Source organism: Spermophilus citellus (genome assembly GCF_964194105.1).
Source record: "Spermophilus citellus genome assembly, chromosome: 17".
In the NCBI taxonomy this organism is placed as follows: domain Eukaryota; kingdom Metazoa; phylum Chordata; class Mammalia; order Rodentia; family Sciuridae; genus Spermophilus; species Spermophilus citellus.
Window position 1 is genome coordinate 34,268,563 of NC_138199.1, and position 14,503 is coordinate 34,283,065.

At 51.2% G+C, this 14,503-nt stretch overlaps 1 protein-coding gene across 2 annotated transcripts in view; it reads left to right on the forward strand.

Moving 5' to 3' along the window:
• Positions 1-1,734: 1,734 nt before the first annotated feature.
• Positions 1,735-14,503, forward strand: part of RHBDL3 (rhomboid like 3) — a 49,255-nt gene continuing 36,486 nt past the window's right edge. The window contains exons 1-2 of one of the 2 annotated variants that reach the window (XM_081272200.1): positions 1,735-2,196; positions 3,739-3,762. In XM_081272200.1, the coding sequence (XP_081128326.1) occupies positions 2,086-2,196; positions 3,739-3,762 (135 nt within the window). In that variant the 5' untranslated portion in view covers positions 1,735-2,085. The remainder of the gene's footprint in view (positions 2,197-3,738; positions 3,763-14,503) is intronic. The other variant, XM_081272201.1, reaches the window with a different exon arrangement.

The following is a 14,503-nucleotide window of genomic DNA, read 5'->3' on the forward strand; positions in this document are numbered from 1 at the left end:
TCTGGATTCCCCTGGAATCCAGGACTTATCCTAGTATTGAGCACTGTTGTCCTGAATTAAACCATTTCTGGTGGACAGGGTCTGGGTCTTATTTATCTCTTACTCCTAAAGCTCTATCACTAGTACTTAGTAGAAACTCAATAAATGTTCAGGAGTTTAACTGAGACTGCTAAAGTTCCTTGCACCTGAGGGAATGGCAGGATTAGATATGTTAATGAGAGATGTCCCTGGGCTGGAGAAGAGACAGAATTCAAGGAGCAGCTGGAGTCAATACTTCAGGGTTTCTGGGTATCTTAGCAGAGTAGCCAACTCCTCTGTGTGTCCTCTCCTGCAAGTTCCCCTGGAACCAGGCTTCCTGGCTCACTTCTCCAGGCCCCAAAGATCTGAGTGTAACAGAGTCAGCACCCAAGTCATGCAAATGACAGCATGGAGTGAGGCAGGGACACTGACCTCAGGGTCCCCAGTAGATGCTTATCCTTCTGGGCTTCTTTCCACAAAGAAGCCAGCTCCTCTTCTGTCCCCTGAAGGCTGTTTTCAAAATCACACTCCATGCAGACAGTTTTATTTACAAGGAAATCTTGGCAGGATCTTGACTTGTTAGTAGAGTAGAGATTGGGGGAGGGTGGTGAGAAACAAAAATAGTTGAAATGATCACACTTTCTGAAACTGAGATGAAAATTGGTGTCTGTAGCAAACTCACCTAATTAGAAAGGAGTTCATTTCCTTCTCTGTGTTTTAAGGGGAGCAGTCATTGCTGGATGAGCTGGTCACAGGTGGGATCCTGGGACTGGGGTTATGGGTTTGCCTTAGGAAGATGAGAGCATTAATTGCAACTTGCAGAGCCTCAGTTTCCGAGATGAAGGCAGAGGGGCAAAGGCCAGTGGGTGAGTGGGTAGTTGGAAGAGGCTTGGAAGGGCACAGACTTGGTGCAGGCTTGCTTCTGCTGGGAGATATCATCAGGAAAGAGCCCTTGAGTCTTCCAGGGAGAGCTGAGCACCTGTTCCAGCTGGCCACTGCCACCAGTTACAGACAGAGCCTCTGCTTAGCCTATGTTTCCCATAGGGAAACAGCCCCAGGTCCTTCCCACTTAAAAGATCTTTTACTCTTGCTAACTTCATTCCTGCTTTTTAGTTTATTTTCTTCCTTCCCTGGACTCAATGTGGTTAAACGAAGTCTGGGCAGAGTCCTATAGTTCTGAGTGTAGGGAGCTCAAGGTTTAGGGTTTGAAGTCTCAGGGCCTCTCTTATCTGACAACTCCCATCCATAGGCGTCCCCGGACCTCCCAGCATCTGGGACCCTCATGAACAGTAGTTGAGGGGGCATCCAGTTATCACAGCATCCCTCCCCCAATTCATTCCTTGTTAACCCTGACGTTGCCAACTTGGTGTAAATCTCGCTTCTACCTCCTGTCACATATCTGTTGCCTCCAAATTATCATTAACCAGGTGAGGGAGATGAACCCCGGCTCCAAGAGAAGGCTGCTGTTCACGGGCCTGGGGAGAGCGCAGTCCCCATCCCCACCCTGGGCCATGCAGCCACTTCCCCGCCAACACCGCTGCAGCTCTTCCTCCTCCCGGGGCCGCGCAACTCTGACCGCCACGGCCCGGGCGGTGGCGTCCGGGCTCGGCTGGGGGGCGGGGGCCGCGAGCCCCGAGAGCCGCGCCGCCCCGCCCCCGCCCGCGCGCCGCCCCCGAGGAGTCCGCGGGGAGGAGGAGACTCCGGCGCAGAGCGGGGGCAGCGCAGAGCGGGAAGGGAGTGCGGGGAGCGGCGGGGCCGGGGCTGGCCCAAGGGCGCCCTCGCCTCTGAGCCGGGCGCAGGGCCGTGGTGGAGGCGGAGGCCGGCGGGGTGGCGAGCGCGGAGAAGTTTGGTGGCTGGGGGCCGGGCGTCCCAGGGTCGCCGGTAAGCGGCGGCGGCGGCGGCTTGGGGCCAGGGCCATGGGGGCGGGCGCGGGCTGCGGGGCTGGCACGGAGGCGGCGCGGCGCTCTCTGAGCCCCGGGAGCAGCGCGGCGGGCGCGGCGCAAAGTTAGCCCGGCGCCCCGGGACGAGCGCTGCAACCGCCGGCCGCCCCTGGACCCCACCACGGCCATGGGCGAGCATCCTAGCCCCGGCCCCGCAGTGGCCGCCTGCGCCGAGGCGGAGCGCATCGAGGAGCTGGAACCTGAAGCCAATGAGAGGCTGCCCGCGGCGCCGGAGGATGTAAGTACCCCCTCTTCCGCCCGTGCAAACTTTCTGGGGGGCGCCAGGGAGAGTACAGTCTCCGTCTCACCCCCGCGGGGCAACTTGGAGGTCTCAAGGTGATGCAGGAGCGCCCCGATTGGCCGGGTCCCCAAGAACCGGAGGGGGCGGAGGGAACGGTCTCCCCTAGGTGCACACGCGCCACCCCAGCCCCTGCTCGGGCTCCCGCGGCTTTCTTGCGGGACACAGCCCTGGCCGCTGCGCCAGGGACCTGCCGGCCGCAGGAGCCCCCTCCCCGCGGCTGGTGCAGTGCCCGGGACACGGCGTTTTCCTGCAGAGGCGGCCGCGTCACAGCAGTGACTCCCCCTCCCCTCTCTTTCGCGACCTGCGGACTCTGAGCCCTGGGAAGAACGGGCGCCGCAGAATCCCCCGTCTCCGGCAACGCACACAGGTCTGGCGAGCCTCTTCTCCCTGATTAGCTCCCTCCCGGACACCTGCCTTGTCGCAACACTGTTTGAAATTCAAACTGCCCCCTGTCCCTAAACCCCGCCAGAGCAGGGAAAGAAGGAGTGCTGAAAGCGGTTTTGCTCCTAGAAGGGAGCTCAAGAGTCTGAGATCACGTCGGAGCTAGGGACGGTCCCCTGGGCGAGACCAGGGAGGGGCTACCCCAAAGATCTTCCCTGCCATCTGCTGCTCGGGTCTCCATCACGCCGACCGCAGATCCAGCGCTGGGAAGCCCTGGGAACTGGAGTTGCTTAAGCTTCTGCCTCCCGGGGTTAACCTACAAATAGGGATGAAAAATTGGGCAGATACCCTGCTCGGCCCCATCCCTCCCTCAGGGCTGAAAGATGGAAGTGAAACCAGGCCCCCAACCTATAAAACCAAAACCAGAAAATCTGAATGGGGCGGGGAGTTTAACATGTCTCAGGCTTCTGTGGTTAAATCTATCACTTCCTTTGGGCGCCAAACCCGTGGTAGAATCTCATGTACCCACAGTTTAAGACTGAACCTTGGAAGAGAATGGGTGAGTTTCAGCACATTGGGAAGCCGTCCTCCCCCCCAACCCAAAATTCTGCAGGCAAAATGTTAATGTTTATGCAGGAGTCCCTTCTCCTTAGCAGGGCTCTTGGCCCCAGCAGGGACTGAGGGAATTGCACCTGGGCATGCATTCAGAGGCGTGGGAGGAGATGTGGACGTAAACTTTAGGCAGCAGAAGTTGTCAGAGGCCCTTGATCAGAAATGTATGCCTTTATTTGGTAATTTTTGAGAATCATCCTTGTTCTACTCATATCTCCACCTGACTGTCCCATACCTGAGACACCCACCTTGCTGCCCCCATCCCCACCCCCTACTGTGACTTCCCTCTATTTGTTCATTTGGGAACAGTTAAGCAGGTTTTCCCCGGGTTCTTGTGGCCAGTCCCTGAGCCTAATTATGACTCCTGGGCAGTAGCTGGGAGGCTAGGTCAGAAACATCAGGAGGCTACAGAGAACTTGGTGATAAGTGTGTCTTTCTTTCTTTCTCTCTCTTCCTCCTCTCCTGCATGGCCTCCCTCTCTGACAGCACTGGAAAGTCCTGTTTGATCAGGTATGTGAGCAGTTAAATACCCCCCCCCCTTTCCTTCCAGCCCTCTCTGAAATCAGTCTCCTGTCTCCCTGCTTTGCGTGGGCTTCCCTAGCTCTGTGCTTCTGAGGTGGTGACGTCGGGTGGAGGTGTGGCCTAGTGCATCTGGGGCTGGGCAACACTGCTCTCCAGGTATCAGGAGGAAACCACCGGCTCTCTTAAGAGAATCCCTCCCTCCCTTCCTTCCAATTCCCACTGCACCAGAGCTGGATTCATACCATGTAGAAACCGGATTGCTTCTACAATACAACATGTATTGAAGGCCTGGGAAGTTTTCTGTAGTCAAGGGACTTGCAGTAGGAGGCTGGGGAGGTGGGGGAAGGGCTAGAGTTAACCATCAGGCTTTCTTTCCACTTCCATCATCAAAGGTCCATGGACACCATGAAGTCAGATCTCTGCCATCCTTGGGGAGTGCCCCACCATATGAGCTCTTTTGAAGGCGAATTTTATTTCTTTAATTCTGCAATAATGATGAGGGAGTACTGGAGGTTACAAATGGAAATTAGTTTGTTATCATTTGCAATGCCTAGAGTCTAGATGCCAGGAATGGAGTGGGGAGTGCCTAGTATTGGCTTTGGAGCCCAGAAATGGACATTTGACCTTCAACAAGGAAGTGGTTCTTTTCTTTGTTTGGTACTCAGGTGCTGTTGTGCATTTGCTTTTCCCTCTTGGTCTGTAGGAGAGAGATGTCCTAGTGATGGGGGGTAGAGAGCACTGCAGTCTGGGGATGAGATGACAATGTCATAGATGTTCAGTTACACAACTTGAAGAGATGGGTCTGTTTGGGCCAGAGGAGATATGCTGGGTTAGAGGAGGGAGATAAGGCTGAAACAACAGCTTGAACCAGACCTTTATTGTGGGGAGGGGAAGCGTTTCAAAATTCTTAAGCAGGGTTGTTTCAGGATCCAGGCAGTGTTTGGAAAGATCCTGTGTGGTAATGGGATAGTTGAGGTGTATTGCAGGAATGAGAAGCTGGTCAGGGACTTGCTGCCAAGAACAGACTCACTTGTGTTAGCTTTCCAATGCTGCAATAAATACCTGAGATGGTCAACTTATAAAGAGGAAAGGCTTAATTTGCCTCATAGTTTTGGAGGTTCCTGTTGATGATTGGTTGACCCCACTGCTTTTGGGCCTAGAGCAGCACATTCTGGTGAAGCAAAAGCCCCTCACTTCATAGCCAAAGAGTAAAGGGAGGGGGGTCCTTTGAGGACATACCCCCAATGACCTGAAGACCTCCCACTAGGCCTGACCTCCTAATAGCTCCAAGCTGGGGACCAAGCCCTTAATATATGGACTTTTGGGAGACATTTATCCAAGTAATAATACGACTTGGAAGACAACAGTGAGCATGGACAGAGAGAGGGACATGTGACAGGAGAACAGAAAGATCTTAATAGACCTGCATAACTGAGGAGGGTCCACATTACCTGAGATTCAGAAGCTAGGAGGAAAGAGAAACTGGGGGATGGGGGAGGAGGGTTGGCGAAAATGACAACTTTGGTATAATTTGAAGAGCCAGCTAAACGCAGATGCCCAAGTGGGACTGAAGCCATGGAATTTCCAGGTGAAGGACTTGGTGAGCCTGGGCTGAGGATTTGGGGTTATCGGTTACATTACCCATAAGGCCCTGCTGCAGTTGGAGGTGCATGCCCCAGCTGCTGTCCTTACAGGATAGAGCATCTCTCCCTAGGCTCCTGAGTGCCACCCACTCTCTCTCTGGTTCCTAAGGGTATAGCAGCTGCTGGCCTGGCACCCCAAGCCCAAGGCAGGAGGGAGCCCACTGCTGCCACTGCTATGGCTACCACCAAGCTGCCAGCCCTTCACACCTCCTGCCAGATTTAGAATCAGAACCTAGAACAAAGTGTATCATGTTTTTTTTTTCTCTGCGTCTTTCACATTTTTTGATTAATTTCCTTTGCCAGTTCCTATGGGTGTGTGTACATTTAAAAACAAACCATTTGGATGAATGGAGGAGAATTTTTAGTGGGAAGCATTTGGGACTCCAGGGAGCAGAGAGAATGTGTACCCAATATTTCATTTTCAGGAGGGAGGTCCTGAATATCACCAAGAACATCCCCCTGCTTCTGGAGAAGCCCACCTAGAAATCATTTCTGGACAGACAAAGTTAATACTAGGAAAGAAACTACGAAAACTTTGGACAGTTTTTTCTCATAATAAGTTCCGCATGATGCCTACTCTCCATCCCTCCTGAGGCATCAGAAGCCTGTTTCTTCCTTCCTGTTGGTGCATTGTGTTTAAGGAGAGCGGCTCCTGAGCATGACTTTGACCTCTGGCAGATGTCCAATCCCTCTGCATTCATTGCCCCTGTGCTATTAGCTATCTTTTGACTGTTCCCCTGACAGGGCTCAACAAGGAGCAGGGATGAAGCCTTTCCAGTGGATACTTGGTCTCAGATTGTTCAGAAAGCTGTTAGAGTTTCTCCTTCCTGCCTCTGGGTCACTGGTACACCTGGCACACTTGGGGAAAAGTGTGGGGGTTGCAGGCAGCTTCCCCATTTTTTCCTACCAAGTGGACAGTCTTGGAAGATCAAATTGTGGTGAATGGGACATGCCACCTGTCGTGAGTCCCTGCCTCCAGAATTTACTTTCTAGAAATCAGTGGCAGGGGAGGTCAGTATAGTCAGGCACACCCTTCCTCCCCTTCTTGGATCAATGGGACACCAGTGGTCACCCAGTTTCAAACTGGGGTCTGTTGGGCTCTGTGTCAGAAATGGAATTGAACCAATTCCTCCAAGCTGTGTGGTTCTTCAGCATGTGGAAGCTCCCTGACACAGCATGAAGCTAACGGGACCCCACGATGTTGGCCTTGTTGGTCCCATGGGGGTCTCCCTTCAACCAAATGTTCAGGATGCCTTTTGTGGGTATTAGAGGTGAAAAAAGTAGGTGACCCCTGTCCTTGGGTCCCTCTTGTTCTGGCGTTTATCTGGTCTGCTCAAGTGGGGATGTAGCTTAGCCAATCCATGCCATCCCTTGACAGCCCCCTTCTCCTTCCGCATGGGCTGCAGAAGTTACCCCAAGCAGGAAACCTGAGGGTTACAGTTCAACTCCCAGATGTTTCATGTTTTCGTTTTCTACTCAGATTTTTCCTTGAGGGAAATATCTTTTCTTTGGGATCTTGATGGTTTTCCTAAATATTTAAATAGATTTTTAACGTTACCATAAATATGAATCTGTTAGTTGTGATAGTACAATATCGTTGTAGAAAAAAATCTTATTTTTTTACTGTTGAATCAGTGGGGCTTCTCTTCCACCCTTCCTTCCATTGCTTCAGACCCAAGACAGTTTGCATCCAAGAAACCCTTTCTTGGGGGCTGGAGTTGTGGCTCAGCGGTAGAGGGTTTGTTTAAGCACATGCGAGGCCCTGGGTTCGATCCTCAGCACCACATAAAAATAAAATAAAGATGTTGTGTCCACAGAAAACTAAAAATAAATAAATAAATAAATATTAAAAACTCTCTCTGAAATAAATAAATAAAGATATTGTGTCCATACAACTAAAAAGTAAATATTAAAAAAGAAAAAAGAAACCCTTTCTTTATCTATTGTTTGAAATGTAGTATCATTTGGCAAATTTTATATGTGGTTGGAGTCATTTCTGGTTTCTGATCTATGCCACTGATATTTATAATTTTGCACAGATAATATGCCCTTTAGTTATTGCTTTATATTTGTTCCCAAAAAGCTCCTTTTTTTCAGATTATGTTCTCAGTCCCTTCCTGAATCCTAGAGTGGTTTGATCTAAGGTCAAATATTTGATCCAAGGTCAAAGAGTAGGTCAGTAGCAAATGTGGGACTGGAGCCCAGTTAACCCATACAAGGTTTCCTGGGTTGAAAGAGCCATTTGCAGGTTCATCCTTAAAAAAAAAAAAATGCCTCCAAGATCTTTGAATGTTTTATGAGAAAAGGGGTTTGGAGCAGAGTTCTGTTAAGTCAACAAGGCACAATGGCACAATTTGAGTACAGAAGAGCAAAAGAGAGTAGAAAGAATTGGTCATCACTTGATTGTCTCCTCTTTCTCTGGGAACATGCATTTCCCAGACCCTCATAAATATAAAGAAACCCCAATTTTGTCAGTCTCTCCGATGGAAAGTAGACAAGTATGACTATCTCACCAAACTTCTAAACAAATGCTACAAACACAGCATGGGGCAGCTTAGATGGGCTTCATGGGGCTGAACCTCATATTTGGAGATGGCCAGACCTGAGTTTAAGTCTTACTGGCTTGTCACTGAGGACAATCATATTAACTCTCTGTGCCTCTATTTTTTTCTATATAAAATGGGGACAATGATCCTTAACTCCAGGATGACTAGAGAATTAAGTGAAAGTGGAATCGCTTTTTGCATTATCTGATTCCTAGTGGACATTTGACAGATGGGTCTTGACTAGGAATCAAAATTTGCTGGGAGGAAACACAAGGACCACTTTTGAGATCTGGGTTCCTTGAGAGAGCCACTTCTAAGCCCAGAGGATTTTTCTCCTTTCTTTCTCCCAGTGTCTCCTCTGCCCAGCCCCACTCCTCCTAGCTTGGGGGTCTTCCCCTCGCCTGACCCAATGCCCATCTCATTTGTAGACCTCCTGAAAGCTGGCTTAAGGGGTTCTGGGAACTGAGAAGAGGTTCAGATGAGACTGCTGAGTGGATTAGTGAGGAGCACAGAGAAAACACTGCCCCAGAGACAGCAGCATTGGCCATGGCTCCCGGAACACACGATTAACCATCAGAACAGTTCTCAGAGGGGGACAAAGCCTGGGATTTAACTGGAGCCTCCCTTTGCACTCTGTACCCCCAACCCCTTACCAAGTGGCCTCTGGGACTCTTGTGGCTGTGGACTCACCTCCACCACAAAGCCAGATTCCCTGCCCTGCCCCTGCTTCAGTGACCCCATCAATCAGCTGGAGTTAACCTTTCTATCCCTGACCACTCACAAAAAAATGCATTTGATGGCAGCTGAGCAGCAGAGACAAGGGATCCCAGATCACACACTGCCTGCCTGCCTGCCTGCCTGCCTGTCACCCATGCACATGTAAGTTTGCACAAATGGCAGGTCACATTATAGCCCTGCATGTGCTCTCTTGGGTTAGAACATCTAGTCCAGGAGCAAGTCCTAACCATGGGCCTACCACATCCATGTGCCCCTGCATGCCTCTCCCCACCACCCCTGCCACCATGTGGACCACAGGTTCTTAGAAGGTCAGTGGAAGCATCTTGTCCAGTCTGCTTGTTTTGCAAATGAGGAAAGAGAGGTCAGTGACCTTGTGAGGTCACTTTCTATAATAATGCCATAGCGTCTGTGTTCTTGCCACCAGGCCCTGCAGACTCCCATTTGCTTGCATGCCCTGGGTGGTGACTAAGGCAGGTCGGGGAACACATGTCTAGGCCAAATCCTCATTCTCCCATTAGCTGTGTGGCAATGGGCAAGCCAGGAAACCTCTCCAAGCCTCAGATTTCTCATCTGTAAACTGCCTAGAATAATACTTGCCTCTCGGCATTGTGAGGACAGAGTGGTGTGTGTGGTACCTGGCACAGTGGGCAGTGAGCACCTGATAAATACTGTTGTATGTTATTAGAATTTAAAGAAATGAACACTGTTTTCAAAATAAGCTCTGACTTTGGTCTTTTTGTTTGTTTGTTTGTTTGTTTGAACATTCTTTTAGTTGTCAATGGTCCGTTATTTAATTAGTCTGTTTATATGTGGCACTGGGAATTGAACTCAGCGCCTTACACATGCTAGGCAAGTATTCTCCCACTGAGCCACAACCCCAGCCCCTGACTTTGGTCTTGAATCAGTGTCTGGATAGCCAGTCCGGGTTCCTTTCTCCCCAATAAGTTGCCTTTTTTAGGGTAGAAACTGGGAAACCACACTCTTCAATGAACTTTCCAGAAAGAAAGATGAGAAGGTTTTGGACAAAGGGTACCTGGGAAGTGCTGATGCCCAAGTGCTCCTCTCTGGTCACCTGGCTTGTCTGCCTGCCTGATAGAGGTGAAGAGGCAGATGTCTGGCCATCTAGTGGGCTGGACCAGCCTCCTCTCTGCCTGGCATTTCCGTCTGGCAATTCCGGCTGGACTTTCGTTGGTGACTGGTGGTGACATTGGGCCCAGGGCGCTGTCCTGTTAAAGGGAAATGAATCCAGTGTATCTTGAGCCATGAACAGCTAGAGGTAGCCCTCAGCCTCTTTCCCTGGGTGGGTTTTTTTGCTTGTTTGTTTTTAAACAAAGTACAGGTCTCTCTGGGTAAAGTTTCTTCTGAGAGAGCAAACACCGAGTATCTACTGTCTGCACATGTCTGTCATCTCATTTTGACTTAGCAGCCCCAAGAGAAGTGTTGTCCTGTCTTTACAGAGAAGGAAACTAAGGCCTGTAGGGATGGGTCCTACCTAAAGGCACAGAACAAATGAGAAGCCTCTGTAGCAGGTGTGTGTGTTTGTCTCCAAGTCCTCTGAGAGGCTTCTGAAATGTGGTAGAAGGGCTGTAGGAAGTGAAGGGGCAGTTTGGTGCCCCTTTATCCTGCCTATCTTCTCCTGGTCTGCTTCCTGCTCCCTTCCTTCTGCCGGATCTCTTAATCTCAGTTCTGAGATACTTTAGTGGCTTCCAGGAGAAGCAGCAGAGGATAAGAACTTGAGCTAAAGGGGAGACATGGGGCAGATGACAGACCCCCTCTCTGCTCCCACCCACTCCTGCTGCTCCCTGTCTGCTGCTCCTTCCAGACTCCTGGCTTTATGGTCTTGATGTAGTTTCAGTCCCCAGGTGACCCTGACAGACTGGGCCAGATGAGTCAGCCTGGGCACTATGCCTGCTCCTGGTACCCAAGGGGCCTGCCTCTGAGTCACAGCCCCCAACGCCCCCTCAGAGCCTGTGACATAGCAAAGGCAGGGGATCCAGGGATGTCTGCCTGAGAGGCCCTGGGGTTGGCACTGAGCAGGGAGGAGCAGGGGCTTCTGAGGTATATTCTGGGGGGAGGGAGGGCTGGGACCTGGTAGAAAGTCTCACCCCCACCCCCCACTGTCCACCCCATCCCAGCTCCTTGCATTCCAGGGAAGATCTGGGGTCTCCTCTTCTGCTCACTGTCCAGGTGCCGGGAGAATTAGGTGGTTTTCTAGACAAGCTGACTGTCCAGCCACTCAGCCTCCATTCAAGCCAGGATGCCCCCTTCTCTGCTGAGGGAATAGTGTCTGGCACCTTAATGACCCTGCCAGCCCCAATCCCTAGGATTCAGCTCTGTGACCTACAAATGCTCAGGAGCCTGGCTTAGGGCTTTCAGGAGAAGTCTCTTGTGAGTCCTGAGCTGTCCCCAGAGTGACAGCTAAAAGAACAGAAATAATACAACTGGGAATCCTGGAATCACTGCAGCTTCTCCAGCTGGCGAGGGGATGGTCTGGCCAAACCCCAGGGGAGCAGGGAGCACCAGGCCCCTACTGCCTCCATCTGGGGAGGCTGGAAGACATGAGGGTCAGAACCTGGTTTTAGGAGCAGTTCCCTTCCCCTCCCATGGAGGCTCAAGGTCTCTGGAAATCCCTGCCTCACCCTCTTGGCGCTAGCTAGAGGTGCCCACAGTCCTCACTTGGAATGCTGTGATCATTCGGGTTGGTTATCTCCATGTCTCCAAGATCTCAGTTTCCTTATCCGTTAAATGGGACTAGTTACACTTAATCTGGGGTTGGTGGGAGAATAAAAACAACAGAAGAATCGTGAAAGTGAATATTTTGAAGAGTCAGGGGAAAGAGGTCAAGGGAAGGGCACACAGTGGTTTTCTCTATGGGGCAAATTAGCATCCACATTTGCAAGGAAGGAAAACTGAAAGAGAGAGCGCCTTCTCCCGTCACCTCACCTCCTGACCTCGGCAGCTGCAGCCAGGACCTAATTTATGGGGTTGTAAATATCCATGAATGCACCAGAGTTCCCTGGTGGGCTCTGGCTGTTGGGTGGGGACAGCTCTGCTGAGCCATAAACCCTTGAGCAGCCTCGTTAATTCTGCTCTGCTCAGAAGCTTTGTAATGATGCAAGGAGCCAGCAGGTGAGCCGAGGTCCCCCCAAACCATGGGGAGGGCAGCTGCCTGCGCCTCACCCCAGTTCCAGTGCGCCTGTGCTGTGGTCGTTTCCCAGGATGCACTCTGCCTTGGTGGATAGCAAGGAGACGAAGGAGATGGGGATGGGAACCTGTCTCAGATCCCAGGTTCTACCTCCCAGATCCCTGAGGTCTTCATGGGGTAGCAGCTGGCTTGTGGGCCCCAGGGGCTGCCTTTGGGATCTTCGTGAGTGCTCACAGCTCTCAGTGAGGTCCTGGGCCCCTACAGAAGTGGGGGAGAGAGGGTCTTCCTAGGAGAGAGACTTCAAGTGCTGGCAGCAGGAACCATAAATGTACTTGTCCTAGAAATGCATTTTGTGCAAGTCACACATACATAATAGATACGAAATAGATGGGTTCCCCTCTTCTTTGTCTTATGCTCTGTTGGTGCCCAGGAAATGCCGGAAGCCTTGGCCAGGCTTGCTAGCCTGCAGCCGGGAGGGGGAAGCGGAGCTGCTGTCCTGGGTGCTGAGCAGGCAATCCCAGCTCCAGCGGAGTTGGTTCCCTGAGCGCTTAGCTCAGCGGCCCCATTAGGCCAGTCACTGATTTCTCAGGCTCTCCTGAGACCTGGTGTCCCCAGTCAACCCTCTGGCTGGGCCTGCATCCCACAGACTTCTAACTTTGCTGGAGGACTCCAGCAAAGTGTCAGCTGCCTTGAGAGCCTGTGCCATTCATGAGGTGGAGGGGAAGGGTTGGTTTTTACCACCAGCAAGGGGGCTGCGTTACTCGAAAGGGAAACATGACTCTACTGTGGACGCATGTGTTTTTCCTAGAGAGAATTCCACGAAGTGTCACTGTCAAAAAACACTGTGATCTAAGGTCAAAGTCAGTTGGGAAATGCCAGCTGAATAGAATCAGACAGATTTCTCCACTTTTCCTTGTAGAGCCCTCCTCACTATACAGCCTTCTGCCTATCATTTCCCTCTAAGAGGGTTTCCCAAACTATAGGACCACAGAATCCTTGTCTCTCGTGTACTGTCTTGGACCTGGAGTTCCACAAAACACATACTGCTGGGAAAATCCTGCAACAGGGACTCTGTTTCATAAAGCTGATGCAGAAAACCAAGGGAAAGTGGGGGGTGGGGATGGGGGGGCAGCAAACCCAATGGAGGAACCTCAGATCATGTCCATCTTGACTGCTGATGAAACTCTCTTTGAATAGTTTCTTTCACTCCCTTGGCTCCCTGCACCTGTTTTCCTGTGACTCTTTCCCCGTCCTCCCATAGAATGAACAGTACCTGGCCCACAGTTGATCCTTAATAAATAGGTGTTAGATGAACACGTGAGAGGATGGAACTAGAGTATTTCAAACTCTTTTTAGTTCCTAAATCCTACTAATGGAAGAGAGAGCAGGCTTTGAGCCCTTCTGCCTGTTTATCTGCACCAGTTACCATCTGTGCAAACTTCAGCAACTCAGCACTTGGTGCCTTCATCCTCCCTCCCACCCCAAACAATTTATCAGCCTAGTTGGGGCACTTTGAACATGAAGGGGACACTGGTTGTTTTGTTTTTTTTTTTTTTTTTTTTTTTTTTTTTTTTTTTGGTAATGCTGGGGATTAAACCCAGGGCCTTGTGCATGCAAGGCAAGCACTCAACTGAGCAACATTCCCAGCCCCAGACACTGTTAATAATCATGCTGAGAGAATAGGTATAAACCATGTCAGTCCCAGGTAAATCGGGATGGATAGTGGCCTAAGATTTCAGTGAGGTAGCTCAGGTACCTGATACAGAGCAAACATTCCAAATATTTTAGTTCTTACTGTGTTGTCCTTTGGGTGGGTAGTAGGTAGAAGGCCAGTATATACACAGGCTCAAGGCAGAGCTGCTTGGCCTAAGGAAGGCTGGTGGCTGCTCAGCAGTCCCCCTCAGTGCTGCCTGTGTGCATCAGAAGCCTCACAGCCTCTAAGAACTTTGTAGTACAGTTTGAAAATCACCAAGGTTCCTTCCAGGTCTTTGGACTAAGATTTATGAGTCCTTAACCTGTTGTCCCTCTCTCCAGTATCACTAGGAGCCTCTGACAGCACAGACCTAAATGATCCCACCCACCATGTAGAGCTAGCTACCTCATCCTGGTCCCAAACCTGCCCTTGGCCCCTTGACTGTGCTAGGATTCAGAATGGATCTGTGCAGTGTGGGCTGTGACTCTTTCCCCGCCCTCCATCACTGATGGTGTGTATCTCACATGCACGGGTGTGGACCCTTTACAATTCCTCAAGAAGGGAGAGCTCCTGCCACTTGATTGATGGAGACACTGAGGCAGTGCGGCAGAATGAACTGCCCCAAACGGCACAGCAGGTGGGGTGGGGTCTTCTTCCGGGGACTCTCCTCCCACCCCTGGTCCCAAAGAGGGGAAGTAAACCCAGATGGCAGCAATACAGAGAAAACTGGGGTAGGCCATTTGTCCAGCCTAGGTGGGCTAAGTACCCTAGGAAGGGGCTCAGGGTAGGAGAAGGGAGATGACAGAGGGGTGTGTGTGTGTGTGTGTGTGTGTGTGTGTGTGTGTGGCTGGCCTCAGTCTGGGGAGAGCTATTGACCTAGGGGATTAGGGGCCAGAGGGCTTGGCACTGGTGGGATTAAAAATTCCTGTGGAAGGGAAGGTCTTTTCAAGGTGGGTGGGGGGTG